Source organism: Erpetoichthys calabaricus, chromosome 2 (genome assembly GCF_900747795.2).
Source record: "Erpetoichthys calabaricus chromosome 2, fErpCal1.3, whole genome shotgun sequence".
NCBI classification, from domain to species: domain Eukaryota; kingdom Metazoa; phylum Chordata; class Cladistia; order Polypteriformes; family Polypteridae; genus Erpetoichthys; species Erpetoichthys calabaricus.
The window spans coordinates 88051344-88072335 of record NC_041395.2 but is presented as its reverse complement, the minus strand read 5'-3'; the positions used below and the strand labels follow the sequence as shown (position 1 = coordinate 88072335).

Below are 20992 nucleotides of genomic sequence, written 5' to 3'. Positions count from 1 at the left end.
TGTTTTTCCTACATGCATCTTTCAGTCATGCTCAAAGAGTTTACCTGCCAGTTTGCTGACAGAATAGTAATGTATTTTGACATTTGCTAGTTATTGAAATTATATTAAATATTTGTCTATATATTAGTACATAATAAAGTATCTATCTATCTATCTATCTATCTATCTATCTATCTATCTATCTATCTATCTATCTATCTATCTATCTATCTATCTATCTATCTATCTATCTATCTAGTCTATGGGAGGTTCTTATAACCCCCACAAGCTGAATTGAATTGAATTCTAACTATTTCTTGTCTCTCTGACTATAGATTAGTCTCAGTTAGTAAGACATGGAGGGCACACGGTTTTAAACTGTGCCTTAATGTGCCCTGTAGTATGTAACGCAATGTGCTCTATTGAAAGTGCAGTGCCATACGTTTAGAGCGTACTGAACGCAAAGTAAAGCATCTTTAAGTGTAGTAACAACTGACGTTTGACAAGAAAATCTTACGTTTAGAGAAGAGACACTTTTTTCCAATTTGTTTTGTTTTTTATTCTACATGTGTAACAACCTTTTTTCTTTATTTCTGTGTAGACTGTATGTTTTGAATTTTCACTAAACCTTTTAAAACGAACTATTGGACTGAGAGATTTCTTTCGGCACGCGTTTGACCCATGCTTGATCCTGCCTTACTCACCAGCAGCTACAAACTGAAAACCATGCCTTTCCTTGTTGGAGATTTCGGTGAATAAAATAAAAACTGTAAATAGTGTACATTAACAGTCATAATTTAATTATTTTTAGAGATTTAATAGATTTTCCGAACAAGCAGACAATCACCAGAATAATGCCAAGATCACCATGACCAATCACAAAAGTTTATTATTTTCCTCAAACATAGACAAGGTGGAAAAACTAGGAGAAGTCAAAGAGTGAAAAGAAGTGCAAAAACAACTCAAATCTTGGTGCCGCATAGGGCCTTTGCACACAGGTCTTTCTTCGTATCTATCAGGTGGGCTGATTTCCTCATTACATCCACCCAAAATCTTACAAATCATTTTTCCTTTCACCTACTGTCTCCCCCTAATGCTCCACACCCCAATACATAAACCAAATGTTTCAGTCTCTAGGAAAGTCCGGTGTATCCTTAAAATGACCAAGTCTCACTTGCCTACTGTCAAAATTAGCAAGACAGTGGACATTTTCCTGTTCAAGAATTATTGAGTTACAGCTGCCACCCTGATGAATAGTTTTGATTCCTTGCCAGGTTGACAATACATTTTCCTTACTTCCAGATCTTCTGTTGGCCTTAATAGCCTATGTCTATCTTGTGGCCTGCCTTTACATTTTCTAATGAAGTTTTGTTGTCAGACACCTGATGAATTATTCTTTAGGGCATCGTCTATTGATTCCCTAGGGTACAACCTAAGCTAACAGCCTCTATATTGCCTAGTGATCTCATGTCCCTGTACTGTAGTGTAGAAATTCTTGTTGACAGTTTGAAAAGATTTCCACTGGAGACAAACATCAAGGTTACTTATGTATCACCACTGGATGCTGTGCTTTTCTTAGTTTTCTAACTCAAACTACAGTGATCAAGCACCCAACCCTTCTACTAACCCTCTCTCTCCCTAACTCTCTCTCCGTCTTTCTACGTATTTAGCCACTTCAGCTCCCACTCCCTGAGGCAACTCTGCTTCTGACCTCACACTCAGTTGAACTTTGGAATGGAGATGCTTTTAAACCAAATCAGATCACCTACTTCCCTCAATGAGGTTACATATACAGTGGAACCTTGGATTGCGAGCATAACTCGTTCCAGAAATGTGCTTGTAATCCAAAGCACTCGTATATCAAAACAAATTTCCCCATAAGAAATAATGAAAACTCAGATGATTCGTTCCACAACACAAAACTATTCATATAAAAATGATTCATACAAAATATTAAGTAAAAATACTTAAAACAAATTAACCTGCACTTCATTCTTTTCAAAGGTAAAGTGCAGGTTAATTTGTTTCTGAACTCTTTTGGGATTCCACCCAACGGGACAACACGCGGAAGAACGTCCCGAAGCAACCACAGGCTCCCAGCACTGTAGCAGTTTACCATAAAAGCGAAACTGAAAAGATCGCAGACATGCTATAAGCACCTGACGTTGATGGGTGATACAAGGAAAATTATAAATGCAGGGCGCAGTATTACTTGGCCCTGCCTGATTGCTGTGTCTGTGTATAGGAGAGTGGCAGCTCCCGCTACAATAAATAACCATGCTGTTCCTGTTTCAAGCTGAATAAAGCTGGTGTTGCTAAAGTGTTGAGACTCAGCTTCATGTTTTGTGGTGCAAGACAGGGACTCACATGTTACAACACACACATGTGGTCACAATGCTATAGTAAACAGTATACGCTCGTACAGATGTTGACTATATGAGTGAGGCATGCCGACTGAGCCCAAGAATGGGAGACGATTACCCACAATCCTGCAGCGAGAGAGAGAGAAAGAAGAACCATCAGCTCATTTGTGATCACGTGACGCTTGGCAGACAAAGTACGAACTACTCGCATTGCAAGACCTCGCTCGTTTATCAAGTCAAAATTTATTATAAATTTCAGCTCGTCTTGCAAAACACTCGCAGACCAAGTTACTCGCAATGCAAGGTTCCACTGTACTTGTAGCACCAGTCAACCTGGACTTTCTCATGCTTTTTTCTTATTCTTTATATTACCCCCGATAGAATTATGATTTTTCTGGCTTCTATGAAGCCCTTGAGGCTACAATAAGATAGCACAAAAAAGACCAACTGCCAAACTGGCAAAAATGAACCAAAAGATTATATTTTTGTAAAGGGAGAATGAATCTTTAAAACCCCATAACCCAAGTGATGAAATTATTTTCTTTTCTAATTAAATATTTAATTAACACAAAATTCAATCAAAAGATTGCAAAAAAATTTCTACAAGAGACAACACTTAGTCTAATTAAACTAATCCACAATCCAAATATCAATGAGTGCTAAATAATCCCAAACCGGACAAATAAAGACATGAGAACTTACAAAGAACTCAAAGATGGTGGACAATCAACAAAAGTGAAAATAGCCAGTGCCTTAGCAGTGGTACTGAAATCTTTTGGTACTAAAATAAAGCTGAGGGCATTGCCTCAGCTGCAGCATTGAGGGCCCCACCCCCCTTGGACTCAATATACAAAAAACATGGGACAAAAGAAAAAGAAGAAATAAATACATACTCTACACAATACAATACTACAAAATAGTCAATAAACAGAACAGAAAGGGGCGTTAGCTCCCTCGGAATGAGTTCTTTTGTAATTACGGCGTGTTACATAATCTGAATCTATATAGATATAATATAAAAAGGTGATACCCCTCCCTTAGTGATACGGCAGTAAGAAATCACATAGGAGAAATAACTTAGCTTTGTTTAATGACAGCTTACGCTGTATAACAGACGAAGGAAGCCAATGGTAAGAACCCAGTTCGGGAGTGGGGGCCCGATGTTCAGAGTCTGCCATTTTCGCCATTGCAGTGGAAGGATTTTCAGGGTCGGATGACGTTATCTCCCATCCGTCCGTCGACTTCAAAGGTGTGCCGGGCAATGCTCCAAGGCTTTACAGTAGGTGAATCATGTAATTCCAAACAAGGCAAAAGAAAACACAGTTTCATGCTGATTTTGACAGACAAAAATATTATACAACAGTCCCTCAGTCTGACTGCCCGTTTCCCAGTTGTCTCTATCCGTCTTGTCTTATATTATAATGCTTGCCTAGCAGTTCTATATGGTGAACCCCTGTGCTAAAGCTGGCTCTGTGTCAACTGTGCATGTGAGTAGAAAAAGGTAGATTTATAAGATATATTTGCACAGAGCACATTGGCATATTAAACTTATGCTTATTACTTCCAGTTCATAATAAAAAATTATCCAGTATTGAGGAAAAATGTGTAACATCCAGAAAAAATGAATAAACATAAGTTAATATAACACATAGATTCAAGCTTTTTATTTAGATCATGAGAAAGTCTATGTTCTTCTATGTCCATTGAACTTCTCAGATATGACACATGAGATTAGCAAATGGCCTGATATGGTGGTCATTTTTATCATGAACAAATCTAAATGTTATAAAAGAAAGAATATTAAAAATATTTTAAAAACTATAAAGAATGAAACCTTTCCTGCAGATGTACTTAAAATGACTGTAAATCTGAACTGCACTGTAAATCTGTCTGCTAACTCCATTTCTTTTTTCTTAGTATTTCACACAGCTTGTGAAATCAGTTTGTTAACATCATCATTTTAACAAATTCTACTGTCAAAAACATTTTATTATTATTTGACATTCTTGCTAATGGCTGATGGCTTTTCCTGTTATTTACTTAATTGTCAGTAGCCACACTATCATTCTTATTCCTTTGGGGTAACGTAATAACATTTGTGGCATGGCATGGTTGTGCTGTGGTTAGCACCACTGCCTCAAAGCTCTAGAATCCTTGATTTAAATCCCATGCCATTAAGTTTGCATGTTCTCTCCGTGTCTGGGTGGCCTTTCCTCCAGGTAGTCAGAATTTGCTCCCACATCCCAAAGATGTACATGTTTGATTCTAAATGTATGCATGAGTGTAGGGGTGTGCATGAATATGACTGGCACTCCATTCAGGACTACTAACTGCCTTGTGCCAAGTGATGCTGGCATAAGCTGGCAAGATAGCAATTATGAAATGAACCACATGAAAGAGTACAGCAATTGATACATTTACTCTATATATATATATAAAATCCTAAGCCTAAAAGTGCAATGATGTGATGCTTTTTTGTCACTTTTTTGTCACGCTTTAAATCGGGCTTATTTTAAAACCTACATATATATGTTTGGTATCATTCTTTTCAGAATTTATTGAACTTTAATGTGATGTTGTTAGAATTTCACATTCTTATTCTGTTTTTAAATTATAAACTAAAAAATATCAAGAACTCACGTCCCGTGAAACAAGAATTTGTGCCAAGAGATTTAACCATGCCCGGGGCCAGAAATAAAAGACAAGAAGTAGGACAGCTGCTGTACAGGCTTTTAAATGTTTGAAGCACCACGCGAGATGCACATCATGTGGCACGGCAGCAGCAACAAGCCAGCAGCTGATCAAGCAAAGAGGAGGTAAAAAAAAATTGTTTCCCATTGTATCACCATTTAAGAGGGGGTTTCAGAGGAGCAACCGCATCTCCTTGGGGTGCGTTCAGCCCCCCTCTTCATAACACAAGTGGCAGAGATGCAAAGTGTCTGGTGTGTAGCGCAGGCCGGAGGGGGTTGGCAAGTGAAGCAAGCAGGGGGCGAACCCCCTAAATTATATATATAAATATATCAGTCAATAAATTGTGAAAAAATGCATAATTAAATAACAGTCATCTAAATATTATGAAGTGCAATATCATTGTTTTACTTTGAATCAGTGCTGTAATCACTTTACATTTAGTTATTGCAGTTTTTATTTCATTTAATTTTGGCTCAAATGACATTCCATACAGTCTGCCTCCATATTTGTTTATTAATTGATTGATTTACTAAACTGATGATAATGCTTACATTTCTGTGTCCTGCAGGTCAGTACTTTGCCAGTACGATGATCATAGTGGGCCTCTCTGTTATAGCAACAGTAGTCGTCCTACAGTATCATCATCATGATCCAACTGGGGGCAAGATGCCCAAGTGGGTAAGTGATGAGTGTTGATTTGAACCAAGCAGTTGTGAGATACTTTGAAAAAATAGAATTTTCTGTATAATTTTTTCACACAACAGCATTTTACCTTCTCTGGTTAAGAGTCCACACATTTGCCCTGAATTACAATGTCCTTTCCTGTCTTCTGTGTCTTATTGAAAGATTAGCTACTGTATACCCCAATTTGTGACATCTTCCAGGATTTAAAAAACAGCCTGCTGTTTAACCTCATTGTTATTTTGATTTCTTTACTGCCATTTGATCTTTTTTGGATTCATCTGGATTGTTGATTCTTTACCTGCCTTTTGTAGTTTAATGTTGAATTTACTCAATAACATTTTCTTGCCCAATTTGTTTGCTTTAAGTATCGACTTTGTATTTTGTTCTCCTTCAGTTTACCACCTTCCAAGGCAACTGCTTGAACCTTAGATGAAGCTTTGACTAAAACTGACAAGTTGCACTTGATTTTTTTGCTTGTTTCTGGTGATGAGTATTTTATTGTAAGAAAGCTCTCTTCACAAAAATATTCCCTAACTAATCGCTTATGATCTCATTTACAACAAAACCAAAAAGCACTTCATCACATTTCCCCTAAAAATGTTTTCAGCACACAAGCTATAAAAATAAAGTTTGTTTTTCCTCACATTTTTAAAGATTAGTATACTGAAAGTGCTGTTACTTTGATTTTCCATTTTTTATTATGAGTTTATTTTTTGTTATTATGTTTACATCATCTTAAAGTCAAAATGGAATAAAACTGCAAAACCCTTTCAATACCAAATAGTTAATGTGTGGTACGCGTACTGGCACAAGAATGGCTGCCATCACATCATCCAGGTAGATGGTGGCTGTCTTTTTATAGAGATTTGAGTATGATTAAAAATCGCTATATAAATTGTAATTAACTATTATTATTATTGTTATAATGTGGTAGAAAATTTAAAAAAAAAAAAATGACAATCAATGGTATTTGAAGCTTCTTTGTTATCTTTCAACATCAATTTCTTATACCTCTAAGGAGACATACAACCCCAAATCAGACAAGGTTGGAACAGTATGGAAAATGCAAATAAAAAAAAAATGCAGTGATTCTTAAATTCAGTTTAACTTTTATTTCATTGCAGACAGTATCAGCCCAAGATATTTCATGTATGGCACTTTGAGCTACATCACTTGTATGAAAATGCACTATATAAATACATATTGTTGTTGTTGTTGGTCAACTTTATTTCATTTCTTAATATACATCCAACCTTTTCTGATTTGGGGTCATAGAACTCATCTGCACTACTATGTTTTCATTTAAAAACACAATCATTACTCTACCCAGCCATTTTCAACCCTCAAAAACAAACTTTAACACTCTTCAGAGCTGCATACTTCTGAAAATGTAGCCTTAGCGTTGTAATGTGAACTCGTGAAAATGCAGCTCTTTGAAAAAGCAGACTCTAAATGCACTTTAATTGGTTTGTGCTTATTATGTGGCCCTTCCCTGATTGGATCCTGCTCATTATAACATTTAATTCCCTGATTGGTCACCCTTTATAGAAGAAAACCTTATTCAGGCATAGCAGTCACAGAAACGTTGTTTTCCATGGCACTTGTTGTTCTGCTTACCTATTGTATATGCATCTAAATTATGTTTTGTACAGTTTGAATTGCCACATACATATGCAAAAAGCAAATCATCTACTGTTCACTATAGATTTGCGATCAGTCCTGTGGCTGGCAATGCTGCAACTCCTTCAAGGATTTTTCTGCCAATGCATGCATGCCCAGTGTATGTGAACATCTTTGTCTTATGCACTTTTGGTAATTTTAGTTTGGACATTTACCATGAAATACTTTTATAAACAATATGAAAATGCAAGCATGGACAGAGATGCAGTTTTTTAAATGAAAATAATGTAGTGCGAACATAGTCTTAACATCAATACTACATATGCAGCTTAATCCAGTATAGTCGGAGAGTATTTGTACACATTGTTTCTTCATTGCTCTCTTTGATTACTAAAGGAGGTGTGGAGATAAAATCACAGTTTAAATGGTAAAAGGCAAACCAAATTAAGGTCACTTATTAATTGATGGAAAGGGTTCTCTGTGTAATTTTCATAATGTTAAAATGTGTTTACCTTCAACCGTGTACTGGATAAGTGGATTAAGGAAACAAATGACTGTGTATGGTTTTTTTGTAATATTAATAGAGCTTTTGTGCCCCTATATAACCAACAAAATAATATGGCATCATACACTATGCATATGCATGCCGGCAGTAGATATTCTGTAATAACCAGCCATGGTTCATTTTAAGATGTTCTAACAATAACCATGTTTTCTAGTAAGGCATTTGATTGTCAGTGTAAGAACTTGGCAGCTTGATAGAATAAAACAGGAAATTTGGCATATTTACTAATGTCCTCAGTGTAGGTAGTCCAGATGTAAATCAGCTGAGCATTAAGTAGGTCACTTTTATACTTTTACAGGTGGTCACTTTCAGCTTCCACCCTGATCTGCTACTCTTTATCTTTTGTTGCTCCTCTTCCAACTTTTTTTGTACTGCAATATTGTTTGCAACCTGCAGATTTCCTTTACTTTTAAACTCATACATGCATGGGACCATAATCACCTCAATATGAATATCAATTTAACTTGTCTATTCTGTATCCTTACAGTATTAGAAAAACTGCGATGCAAATGAGACATATGTCCTCAAAGTACAGTACGTGTAAAAAGTACATTTCTTTAAAAGAAATTGGCTGAAGTCCAATTCAAGCCACCCAGTGTGCTCAGTGCCACTGGGATAGTCCATTGCCCCTCTTGACCCCTAACAGGATTAAGTTGTTTTGAGAATGTTATGTTATGTTAAAGTTTAATCATTAGAATACACAAATTACTTTGGATTACTAAAAGTGAACAAAATTAGTATGTTGCCATTATAACTAAAAATAGATTGAAAAAAGGTTTGCCTGCCAGGGACTGAAGATTCAGTAGATTTCATAATTGATTGGCTCTGGCACTAGGTAAAAACCTAGTGTAGTGTAGTATACATTTGAAAAACAGAATATAAATAAAAGAGATGGTGACATTTTGTTTTTCCTGTTTAATTAAAATTACTTTTTACAGTTAATTGCCACAAGTCAGGTTGCAAATACAAGGGGGACCCAAAAATAACAAGAATTTTTTTCTGGAAGCTGGAGGGGCGTTAGTTCTGAGGTTTTGCCATTAGGTGCATCTACTAGACGACCCCCTGAATCATTTGGCCAGGCAGCGTCCTTGAAGTGCTCAAGCGATTGCGTGATACAGCGTGGAGAAATCAACCCGAATTGGCGAGTGGCTTCTGCATTACAACAACACTCCTGCCCACACAGCATTGAGTGTGCAGCAGTTTCTCACGAAAACGGGATGACAATGGTCCCCAATATCCCCACTCCCTGGACCTTGCACCCTGCGGTTTTTTCTTATTTCCAAGAATGAAGATAGATCTTAAAGGAAAGCATTTTCAGGATGTAGAGGAGGTCAAGAAGCAAATGATGGAGGCACCTAAGATTATCACTTTGCAAGAGTTTCAGAACAGTTTTGAACAATGGGAAAAGCGGTGGGACAAATGTATTGCATCTCATGTTGAGTATTTTGAGGGTGATTAAATTTTGGAAATGTTCTGAGAAATATACGATTCTTGTTATTTTTGGGTCCCCCTTCGTATTATGCTATAGTTTGAAGTTCCATGCTGATGTCTGACTTGGTTTCTAACATCCATCTATCTCTAATAATTAGAAAGGGTTACTAATATAATTAAGAGAGTTACAGATTTAGTGTTTGGGAGCTTTGGTTTCATGTGTAAAGCAGAAATATATGTTCTAGATCTTTTGTTAATGTTTATTATTTCTTTATATTTAAGTTATTTTCACATCTCACATGATGGAAATAGCAAATATTTTTGCCACTTTTTCATATTTGTCATGTAAAACATTCACTTTAATGTTAGTCCAGTCAAATGAGAGCATCATAAGTAACAGTTGCATTACCGTATATACTCACGTATAAGTCGGTTGTTGAAACCAGTAAAATCGATCATAAAATCAGACCCTGACTTATATGCTCGTTCAAAAATGTGACTTAATTTTTACCTCTTCCAATCTCGCATCAATTATCAATTTCTTTCACTACATCAACGACATTTAATTTAAAATTAGCTTCATATTTTCTACTGATCGAACACTCCATTGTAGATAAGGGATGCTCTTACGATAAAGTTGTATGAGGGTGTGAGATACAAAAATCACAAATCTGTGCAAATGTTGCTTTGGAATAGTTCGGGTATTAGCATGTGGTCACGTAGGCACAATAGAGACAGAGAGAGAGGTTAGGAGTATGTGCTGATACAGCGCATTGCTGCATCCACATAGAAAAAAAATGGCAATGTGCTACGTGGTTACTCTCTCAGGTGGGTGTTAGCATATCATAATCCCTTGTACCAATAGCGTGAGTTTTCCACATTCGACTTATACGACCAACATTATAAAATACCAGAAATTATACTCTAAAATCAAGTCCCGACTTATCTGCAGGAGAACTTATCCGCAAGTATATACAGTAGTTGCTTTTTAGGTGAGCATGTCATCACTCTCATCTTTTCTTTTATAAGAAGTAAACTGCTGTCCAAATGGAGAATGATGGCACATAATTAGCCACGTTGTAGTGCCACCAAGAGAGAAATTTGTAAATCTCTGCTCTTAAAAATGGATAAACTTTTTAAGTAGAATAATCATCTACCCCTGCCTACCTTCAGTATGTTTTTTGAGCACTTAAGATCTAAAAGGATGACACATACAGTAGCACTCCACCTGTACTCAAGTGTCACATAGCTGCTACGGGAGAATGAGAGAAGCACATTATAATTAAATATATCCAGAGATATAAATACTTCTAGCAGGACTGATGTAGAGGAGTAGATGTAAACAGCTGTAACTTATCCTGATCTTGTAAGCCTCCATGGATAAAAGAGTGAGCGATATACAGAATAATGAAGCACTGACAGGTGAGTGGAAGGTCCAGACAGTAATAATAAATGGAAAATAAGTATTCAAACAAAAAGAACCAGATCAGTAAAGTAATGCCTCTTTCCTAATAGCTTTTATAATGGAAGTCAAAATTCAGATATTTGAGTCCACATGAAAGCCACCAGGTTCGCACAAGCCAGTGAGGTCTTTGTGCCGGCCCCAAGCCCAGGTAAATTGGGGTGGGTTGTGTTAGAAAGGGCATCCAGCATAAACCCTGTGCCAAATCAGACATGCAGATGAGAAACAGAATGTCCATTCCAGATTGGTCTAGGCCCAGGTTACCAATGAATGGTAACCTGGGATTGCTGGGATGCTGCTGTCCAGCAGAAGGTGATGGAGAATAAGGAAAATAGGACCAAAGACAATAGGAGTGGAGGAAGGGAAGAAGTGTGGAGTTTAGAGTTGAAGCCTTGAATGTTGGCACTATGACTGGTAAAGGGAGACAGCTGGCCAACATGATAGAGCAGTGAAAGGTAGATATACTGTGTGCACATGAAACCATTTGGAAAGGGAGTAAGTTCAGGTGGTTTCAAACTGTTCTACCATGGACGTGAAAAGAAAGGGGGTAGGAGTAATTGTAAAGGAAGAGTATGTTTGTAGTATTTTGGAGATGAAGAGAATGTCTGACAGAGTAATGAGCATAAAGTTGGAAATCAAAGGGGTAACATTAAATGTCAACAGCACATATTCCCCATTAGTAGGATGTGAGATGGAAGAGAAAGAAGATTTCTGGAGTGAGTTAGATGAAATGGTGGAGAGTATACCCATAGAAGAAAGAGTGCTGATCAGAGCAGACCTTAATGGGCATGTAGGCAAAGAGAATAAGTGGTGATGAGGTTGTGATGGGAAGGTATGGTATGGTGTTAGGGAGAGAAATGATAATAATTCTATGCGCTCTTTTCTCACTACTCAAAGCGCTCAGCAATTGCAGGTTAAAGGCCTTGCTCAAGATGAGCAGATGGTATTTGATTTTGCAAAATGGATGGAAGTGGTGGTGGTGAATACATATTTTAAGAAGAAGGACAAATACTGGGTGATGTATAAGAGTGGAGGAAGGTATACACAGGTGGACTATGTCCTAGCACATGTTCTGATAGGCCAGACAGAGGGACAGGGTAGGGAAGGATGTGCTGCAGGTTAGGGTGATAAAGGATTCAGATGGAAATTTGCTGACAACCAAGTGTTTTGAATATATAGAAGGAGTATTTTGAAGAACTTATCATGTCAGGTCAGGTCAGACTGGGGTGTATGCACTGGTACAGTGCATTGCTGCACGCACCACATGATGAAACAGTTCAGGATCTCAGTTGGCAACCCACCAGGCAGATATGCAGTCCAGTGCCACCCCGTGGGGCAAGGTGATACATGAGCATCTCTTTGGCCAGGTCCAGCTGCTCAGGTCCTCAACAATGAGGATCCTGTGAGCCGGATCACCCTTAGGGAATCACGCCACATGGCCGTAGTGCCATAACTGATGCTCCCTCACAATGCAGGCATTGTGCCTCATTCAGGACTCTCTGAGAAACCGCTTGTTTGACACAAAGTCAAACCAGTAGTACCCAAGGATTCTCCAAAGAGACACAGTACCAAAGAAGTCCAGTCTTCATCTTAGGTCACTGCATAGCGTCCATGTCTCGCAACAATATAGCAAAACAGGAAGCACCAGGACTCTAAACACTTGGAACTTTGTCTTTTTGCAAAGATATCGGGAGCACCACACACCCGTTTCCAGCAACCTCATGATCCCCCATGCTCTCCCAATCCGTCTACTGACTTCATAGGAACAGTCACCATTGACATGAATGTCACTGCTGAGGTAAGTAAATTTCTCGACGAGGTCGACATTCTCACCACAGACAGACACACTGCTGATGGTTGTGCCCAAGTGGTCATTAAAGGCCTGGATCTTGGTTTTTATCCAGGATACTCGCAAGCCTGGACTCTCAGACTCCTTGCTCAGTCTCTCGAGAGCACTGATCATCGACTCAGTGAAGATCACAGCATCGCTTGCAAAGTCAAGATCAATGAATCTTTCTTCACCAACAAATGCCCCACAGCTGCTGGACCCTACGACCCTGCCCAATACCCAGTCCATGCAAGCTTTGAACAGAGTAGGAGCAAGAACACACCCCTGACGAACCCCAGAATCAACTGGGGAAAACACAGAAGTTTTGCCTTCACTCTGCAACGCACTCACAGTACCAGTGTATGTGCCAGCAATGATATCCAGCAACTTTGGGAGTATCACACAGGGCAGCTCGATCAACTGAGTTGAATGCTTTACGAAAATTGACAAAAGCAGCAAAGAAACTCTTGTCACAGAAGGTGTCCCACATCACATTAGGATTGGCAGTCGCACCCAAATCCGCAAGTTCCTCACACAAACTGTGTACAGACTCATTATAAACAGCTTGATCTTGGAATCTGGCCAGGTCCAGCCTCATTTTCCTAGCAGGTGGTAGTCTACTGGACCTAAACTGGATATTCAGAGTAGAAACAACAACTCTGTGTTCAGAATTCACAAACTGGGCCCTTCTGTAGACCCTACAGTTCTCCAGGAGCCTCCAGCGTCTGCCCATGAGGATATAATCGATCTCCTTCACCGCACCACCAGTATTGGAATACCAAGTCCAATGATGTGGCTCAGGTTGCTGGAACCAGGATACAGCAAACCGCATCCCCTTACCATTTGCAAAGTCAAGGAACATGGAGCCACTTTCACCACAATCGCCAGACCCATGGGGACTGACACAACTCTCATAGCCAGCCCTGTCAGTGCCCGAGTTCGGATTAAAGTCACCTATGACCAGAGGAGTGTCATCTCACAAGAACCCATCAACCACTGATCAAAGTTGTGAATAAAATGTCTCCTACACCAGCTCCAATTTTCAACAGGCCTGACCCCATTGGATCTCAGGTGGTCTCGATTCTTTCAGGAATGAGGTTCCCGAGGGTTTTCCCTCATCCCCTTCATAATGTGAGCAGCCTTCCTATGGCCAGCTACAGCAGAGCTACTCCCACAGAGAGCAGAAAGGAGACATGTCTGTCATTTTGGAGCTGTGTGAAGTTTTTATGGTGGCTAGAGTGACAATCCTGCCATCAATTCCCAAGCTTTCTCTGCAAGTTGGAGGACCACTTGAAGGGCCAGATGCAGTTTTTATGTCATAGCTAGGACCAAGAAGAAGTTATAAATTTAGAAATTGAGAGATAGTGTAGGTTGGTTGAATTGGAAATAGTAAATCACAAAGTACCGGGAATTCACAAGGCTAAAGTGAGGTACCTATGGAGAGAATAAAAAGTGTAAAAGCAGTTGGCACAGATGATATACCAGTAGAGGAATGGAGATGTTCGGTGAGATGGCAATAGTATTTAACTAGAATGTGTAACAAAATCTTGAAAAGCAAGAAGATACCTGAGGATTCATGAAGTATATTAGTACAAATTTTCAAGAATAAGGAAAATGTGCAGGTCTGCACTAACTACAGGGGTATAAAGTTGATCAGCCACACCATGGATATGGGAAAGATTGATGGATGCTAGGCTGAGAGGAGAGGTGGCGATCTATGAGCAGAAATATGGTTTCATGCCAGAAAAAGCATTAAAGATGCAATATTTGCTTTAAGAGTGTTGATGGAGAAGTACATAGAAGGTCAGAAGGAATTACAGTGCGTGTTTGTGGACTTAGAGAAAGCGTATGACAGGGTGCCAAGAGACGAGTTATGGTATTGTACAAGGAAGTCGGGAGTAGCAGAAAAGTATTTAGGGGTGGTACAGGATATGTATAAGGACAGTATGACTGTGGTGAGGTGTGGGTCAGGAATAGCCTGGTTCAGAGTCAGAGTGGGATTACATCAGGGATTGGCTTTAAATCCTTTCCTGTTTGCAATGGTGATGGACAGGTTGACAGATGAGATCAGACAGGAGTCTCCATGGACTATGATGTTCGCAGATGACATTGTAATTTGTAGTGAGAGTAGACAGCAGGTTGAGACAAACCTAGAGAGGTGGAGGTACGCACTGGACAGAAGGGGAATGAAAGTCAATAGGAGAAAGATGAAGTACATGTGCGTGGTGGAGGAGTGCGACAGTAAGGAGCAGAGGTGGTGAAGGTAGGTGAATTTAAATACTTGTTTTAACAATCCAAAGCAACAGAGAGTGTGGCAGAAAGGTGAAGAAGAGAGTGCAGGCAGGGTGGACTGTGTGAAGTAGTGTGATTTGTGATAGAAGAGTACCTGCAAAAGTGAAAGGGACATCTATAAAACAGTAGTGAGACCAGCTATGTTGTTTGGTTTGGAGACGGACACAGTGACGAAAAGACAGGAGGTAGAGCTGGAAGTTGATGGGTACATCAGGTAAAGAATGTTGAGAATGGAACTGCCAGGCAAGAGCAAAAGAGAAAAGCCAAAGAGGAAGTTAATGGATGTGGTGAGGGAGGACATGAAGGCCGTCGATATGGCAGAAAATGATGTTAAAGACCAGGATAGACGAACACAGATGATCCACTGTGGTGACCCCTAAATGGGAGTAACTGAAAGGAAAAGAAGATGAAGATAGAATGTATCATGTTGGCATACAAAGCAAAAAGTAGCAGAAAAAAATTGGCCAATAGATTTAGTGCTTGTACTAATCTTTCTTGAAATTGCTGGTTTTATAGCCAAACTAGGGGGTTTGCCCCCTGCTCGCCACTTCGCGTCTCTGCCGCTTGCATTGTGAAGAGGGGGGCTGAACACACACCAAGGAGACGCAGTCGCTCCCCCGAAACCCCCTCTTTAACGTGATACAAAGGGAAACAAATACAGTTTTTTTTTTACCTCCTCTTTGCTCGATCAGCTGCTGGATTGCTGCTGCTACCGTGCCGCGTGATGTGCATCTTGCACAGCGCTTCAAACATTTAAAAGCCTGTAGAGCAGCTGTCCTACTCTTTGTCTTTTATTTACGGCCCCGGCTGTGGTTAAATCTCGTCTCATCTCGCAGGACGTGAGTTGCTGACATTTTTTAGTTTATAATTTAAAAACGGAATAAGAATCTGAAAATCTAACAACATCACATTAAAGTTTGATAAAGTCTGAAAAGAATTATACCAAACATATACAGTGGTGTGAAAAACTATTTGCCCCCTTCCTGATTTCTTATTCTTTTGCATGTTTGTCACACAAAATGTTTCTGATCATCAAACACATTTAACCATTAGTCAAATATAACACAAGTAAACACAAAATGCAGTTTGTAAATGGTGGTTTTTATGATTTAGGGAGAAAAAAAAATCCAAACTTACATGGCCCTGTGTGAAAAAGTAATTGCCCCCTGAACCTAATAACTGGTTGGGCCACCCTTAGCAGCAATAACTGCAATCAAGCGTTTGCGATAACTTGCAATGAGTCTTTTACAGCGCTCTGGAGGAATTTTGTCCCACTCATCTTTGCAAAATTGTTGTAATTCAGCTTTATTTGAGGGTTTTCCAGCATGAACCGCCTTTTTAAGGTCATGCCATAGCATCTCAATTGGATTCAGGTCAGGACTTTGACTAGGCCACTCCAAAGTCTTCATTTTGTTTTTCTTCAGCCATTCAGAGGTGGATTTGCTGGTGTGTTTTGGGTCATTGTCCTGTTGCAGCACCCAAGATCGCTTCAGCTTGAGTTGACGAACAGATGGCCGGACATTCTCCTTCAGGTTTTTTTGGTAGGCAGTAGAATTCATGGTTCCATCTATCACAGCAAACCTTCCAGGTCCTGAAGCAGCAAAACAACCCCAGACCATCACACTACCACCACCATATTGTACTGTTGGTATGATGTTCTTTTTCTGAAATGCTGTGTTCCTTTTACGCCAGATGTAACGGGACATTTGCCTTCCAAAAAGTTCAACTTTTGTCTCATCAGTCCACAAGGTATTTTCCCAAAAGTCTTGGCAATCATTGAGATGTTTCTTAGCAAAATTGAGACGAGCCCTAATGTTCTTTTTGCTTAACAGTGGTTTGCGTCTTGGAAATCTGCCATGCAGGCCGTTTTTGCCCAGTCTCTTTCTTATGGTGGAGTCGTGAACACTGACCTTAATTGAGGCAAGTGAGGCCTGCAGTTCTTTAGACGTTGTCCTGGGGTCTTTTGTGACCTCTCGGATGAGTCATCTCTGCTCTCTTGGGGTAATTTTGGTCGGCTGGCCACTCCTGGGAAGGTTCACCACTGTTCCATGTTTTTGCCATTTGTGGATAATGGCTCTCACTCTGGTTCGCTGGAGTCCCAAAGCTTTAGAAATGGCTTTATAACCTTTACCAGACTGATAGATCTCAATTACTTCTGTTCTCATTTGTTCCTGAATTTCTTTGGATCTTGGCATGATGTCTAGCTTTTGAGGTGCTTTTGGTCTACTTCTCTGTGTCAGGCAGCTACTATTTAAGTGATTTCTTGATTGAAACAGGTGTGGCAGTAATCAGGCCTGGGGGTGGCTACGGAAATTGAACTCAGGTGTGATACACCACAGTTAGGTTATTTTTTAACAAGGGGGCAATTACTTTTTCACACAGGGCCATGTAGGTTTGGATTTTTTTTCTCCCTAAATAATAAAAACCATCATTTAAAAACTGCATTTTGTGTTTACTTGTGTTATATTTGACTAATGGTTAAATGTGTTTGATGATCAGAAACATTTTGTGTGACAAACATGCAAAAGAATAAGAAATCAGGAAGGGGGCAAATAGTTTTTCACACCACTGTATATGTAGGTTTTAAAATAAGTCCGATTTAAAACGTGACATAAAAACATCACATAAAAGCATTGCACAAAATCGTTACACTTTTAGGCTTAGGATTTTATATATAGAGAGTAGATTTCTTACTTATTGACACCATCCTACACCTTAACCCTGTCCACATCTTTTCTCATGATGCTTTACATGAACTTTGTGTTCAGTGTTGGGCCTTTGCTTTTTTCCTTTCATCCTTCCTTCCTTACTTCTCTCTGGTAGACTTTCTCCTGTAGACATTAAGAACTCCTGTGCTTTTCCTAATTCACTTATTGGGGGTCTTTATAAATGATCAGAGCACTGTTTTCTTTTAACTGTGGCCAATGCTGTTCTCTATAAACATCTGACAAATTGAATTTGCAATTAGCTTTCATTCTGGGGAAACAGCTCAGGGGAGATGGCCCGGTGCACTGTGATGTATAAAAAGGCTTTTAAGCTTTGAGATTAATTATATGTAGAATCTGCTGGTCAGTGACCTATTCATTTACCACCTAACAACCTTAAATATGTTTCTGTTCACAAGGAATATCGCCATTTTGTTTTTCCTTTTTATTTATAAATAAATCATATTTTTTCCTGTATTCTCCACCAGTCTTATAATCTGTAGAAACGAGTCTATGCAACTCAATAAAAACATCTTGTCATCTTTGTCTCTTCCAAGGTCCAGCTCTTCTTGTTCCATTGGGTTGCCTGGTTTCTCCGAATGAAACGTCCTGGAGAGACTGGAGACCCTGAACGTCCCCCCTGCAGCTCAAACCTCAGAAGATGTTCTTCCACCTCTGGCAGTTTGCATTCTCCTCCAGAGCAAAACCACCATGTTCACGTGACATCATCTCACCTGCAGACCCCGTCAACCTTGACCATGGGTGGTATCCATACATCCTCTCTCAATAACAATGGCAACCTCCTCTACATAGGCTTTCAAAACCTGGATGATCCCTCTCAGCTCCAGGATTCCCACCAGCTCCCCGGACAGCACTCACGTACCCCATCAGTGCATCAACACCAGCCATCTCTGATCACTCGCAAGGGCAGCCCACCACCTCACCACTTTCAGGGCGGGGAGATGACGAGCTTTGGGAGCCCTCCATCCCACAATGCCTTGGGCTCATTGGGAGGCACCAATGGCTTACCTGGTTTGAGTGTTTTAGCCAGTGTGGAGGGTGGCACCTGTAGCAGTGGACTTGGTATCGGGACAGCAGGGATTGGCAGCATTGGGGATCCCCAGTTAAACTCCATCTTAGAGGAAGTACGTTTTATTGCTGATCGATTCAGAGAACAAGATGCAGGGGAGACAATCACTGAACAGTGGAAGTTTGCAGCAGCTGTGATCGACCGGCTCTGTTTGGTAGCTTTTAGTATCTTCAACATCATCTGCACAATCTCCATCCTCATGTCGGCGCCCAACTTCGTAGAGGCCGTTTCCAAGGACTTCATCTGAGGGGATTGCTTCAAATTGGCCTTAACCTCAAAGCCTTTGCTTACTGATATGCTACTTTATTCAGAGAGCAGATGCTTTCTGAAGGCATTCAAAGGCCAGGACTCATTAGCCAGACTCTGAGCTCATTTCAGTTTCCATGTGTAGTGTGGCTACCCATCTACTACTATGGAGCAAGGATGCAGACTTTTAATTCTCTTTCTTTAATTTCACAACATATGCCATTTGCTAGGTGTTACATAATACTGTATATTTTGAGGGGTGTTTGATACAGTATAAGCATGATAATAGGCCACATGATATCAAGCAGAAAATACAAACCTCCAATTCTTGATGGTGTTGTCCCTTTGGATTGGAATATGAATGTGAGTGTTTTTGGTGATAATGTTCATTTCAAACAAGTCAGCAGCAGTGCCTGTAAAGTGTATTACCAGCCTTCCCTAGTAACTTTATTTTGTTAAATTAAGAATCTTACTGTATTTGTTTATTTTTTACCATTGATTCACATACAGTTAATTTTTTATTCATTAATTAACTTTAAACATCCCCTTTCTACTTCAGGATCAAGGAGGATTGGAGCCTATCTTGGCAGCATTAAACAAAAGGCAGGAACCCACTACAGTTGGTATGCTTGTCCTTCTTAGGGCGTGCTGATGTACACCAATCCTCTCACACTTACCAGACAAGTGCAGAGTCACCAGTCAACTTCAGCTGCATGTCTTTGAGATTTGTAATTATCACAAATCTGATTACACGTAGACATTACAGAGAATGTTATGTTAACTGTTAGCCAAAAGAATCCAAAATTTGAAACAGGCCAAGAGGATGTATTGTTTTTTACAGACACCACAGGGCAGCTTGCGTAATAGATAATCACCAGTCCAAGAATTATTTGATAATTTTTTATATCACAAATGTGTAGGACTGGATGTCTTGGCTCAGTATGCAAGGACAGCCTGAAAATACAAGTAATTCATTCCAGCATAGTTCATCAATTCCTACTCACCAAGTGTTTCTCAGATGATCTCAAGTGAGCGCCATCAGGTTTCAAGTGTGCACCCCGACAACCAGCTTCTTCATTGCACTTCTTCTTTCCTCATTTCTATTTGAAGCATCTGGCTGGTCGAGTTACCACATCAAGCTGTTAGTCTGCAGAGCACCTTTGAGATTACATATGGCACATGGAAAGTGGGGTATGTATCTGATATAACCCACATGCTATCTGATTTTTTAAAAGAATGATAGTTCTGTTTTCTTTTCAATCAACAATCTAGGGTTGATATTTGGGTCTAGGCAGACACTTTAAAAGCATCATTGATACACTATCAAAGGTGCTTATTCTTCTGTTTGTAAAAAATGTATTCTTATTGATTAAATGTTACCCCAAGTAAGCATGCACTTGACTGGGAATGCACAACTTTTCAAAATTTTTGGCAGTGACTGACATGTCTAAAAGGAGGGTTTTCAGCTCATTAATACGGAAGAGAAATCTTAAAAATCAAGATTAAGAGGCATATCTGTGAGACAGTCAAAGGGAAGTGGCTCGTTCAATGAAGGGATGTGATGTTATAATAGCTGTAAGATAAGTAACAAAAGAACATGGTCTTAAGATTATTATAAAGAGATATAGGTGTAAGAGAACTAATGTAGGAATAAAGAATGGTTATTATAATTATCAAAACACAAAGCTGTAAGATCAGTGGCGTAGCGAGCTTGCTGAAGGCCCCTATGCAGCGCCCTGAGGTGGGCCCCTCCTGTCTAGCATAACTGTTAGTAATTTATTTGCAGTTAGATCCTAAAGAGGCCGGCTGGGCAGTGGCGTCTGTGTCACTATCAGATCACACACTGGTGACAGACAAACCAGCTCCTTAAATGGAGTTTGTAATAATGTTTTTAATCTCTTTATTATCGCGGCTGTAAGCCAACAAAAATAAAATAAATTGTGGGAATGTAATGTGGGAGGTGTGGGTAATAGTAGTAGTACATAAATATATGTAAAATGTGAACATGCTTACTTTTCCAAGTCAACTTTGTGAAC

At 39.5% G+C, this 20992-nt stretch overlaps 1 protein-coding gene across 1 annotated transcript in view; it reads left to right on the top strand.

Annotated features, from left to right (window-relative positions):
• The window catches only part of chrna11 (cholinergic receptor, nicotinic, alpha 11), a 93595-nt gene extending 72834 nt beyond the window's left edge, over positions 1-20761 (top strand). Inside the window, exons 9-10 of the mRNA XM_028791546.2 lie at positions 5602-5711; positions 18178-20761. Coding sequence (XP_028647379.1) covers positions 5602-5711; positions 18178-18957 — 890 coding nt within the window. The 3' untranslated portion in view covers positions 18958-20761. The remainder of the gene's footprint in view (positions 1-5601; positions 5712-18177) is intronic.
• The last annotated feature ends 231 nt before the right edge of the window (positions 20762-20992 follow it).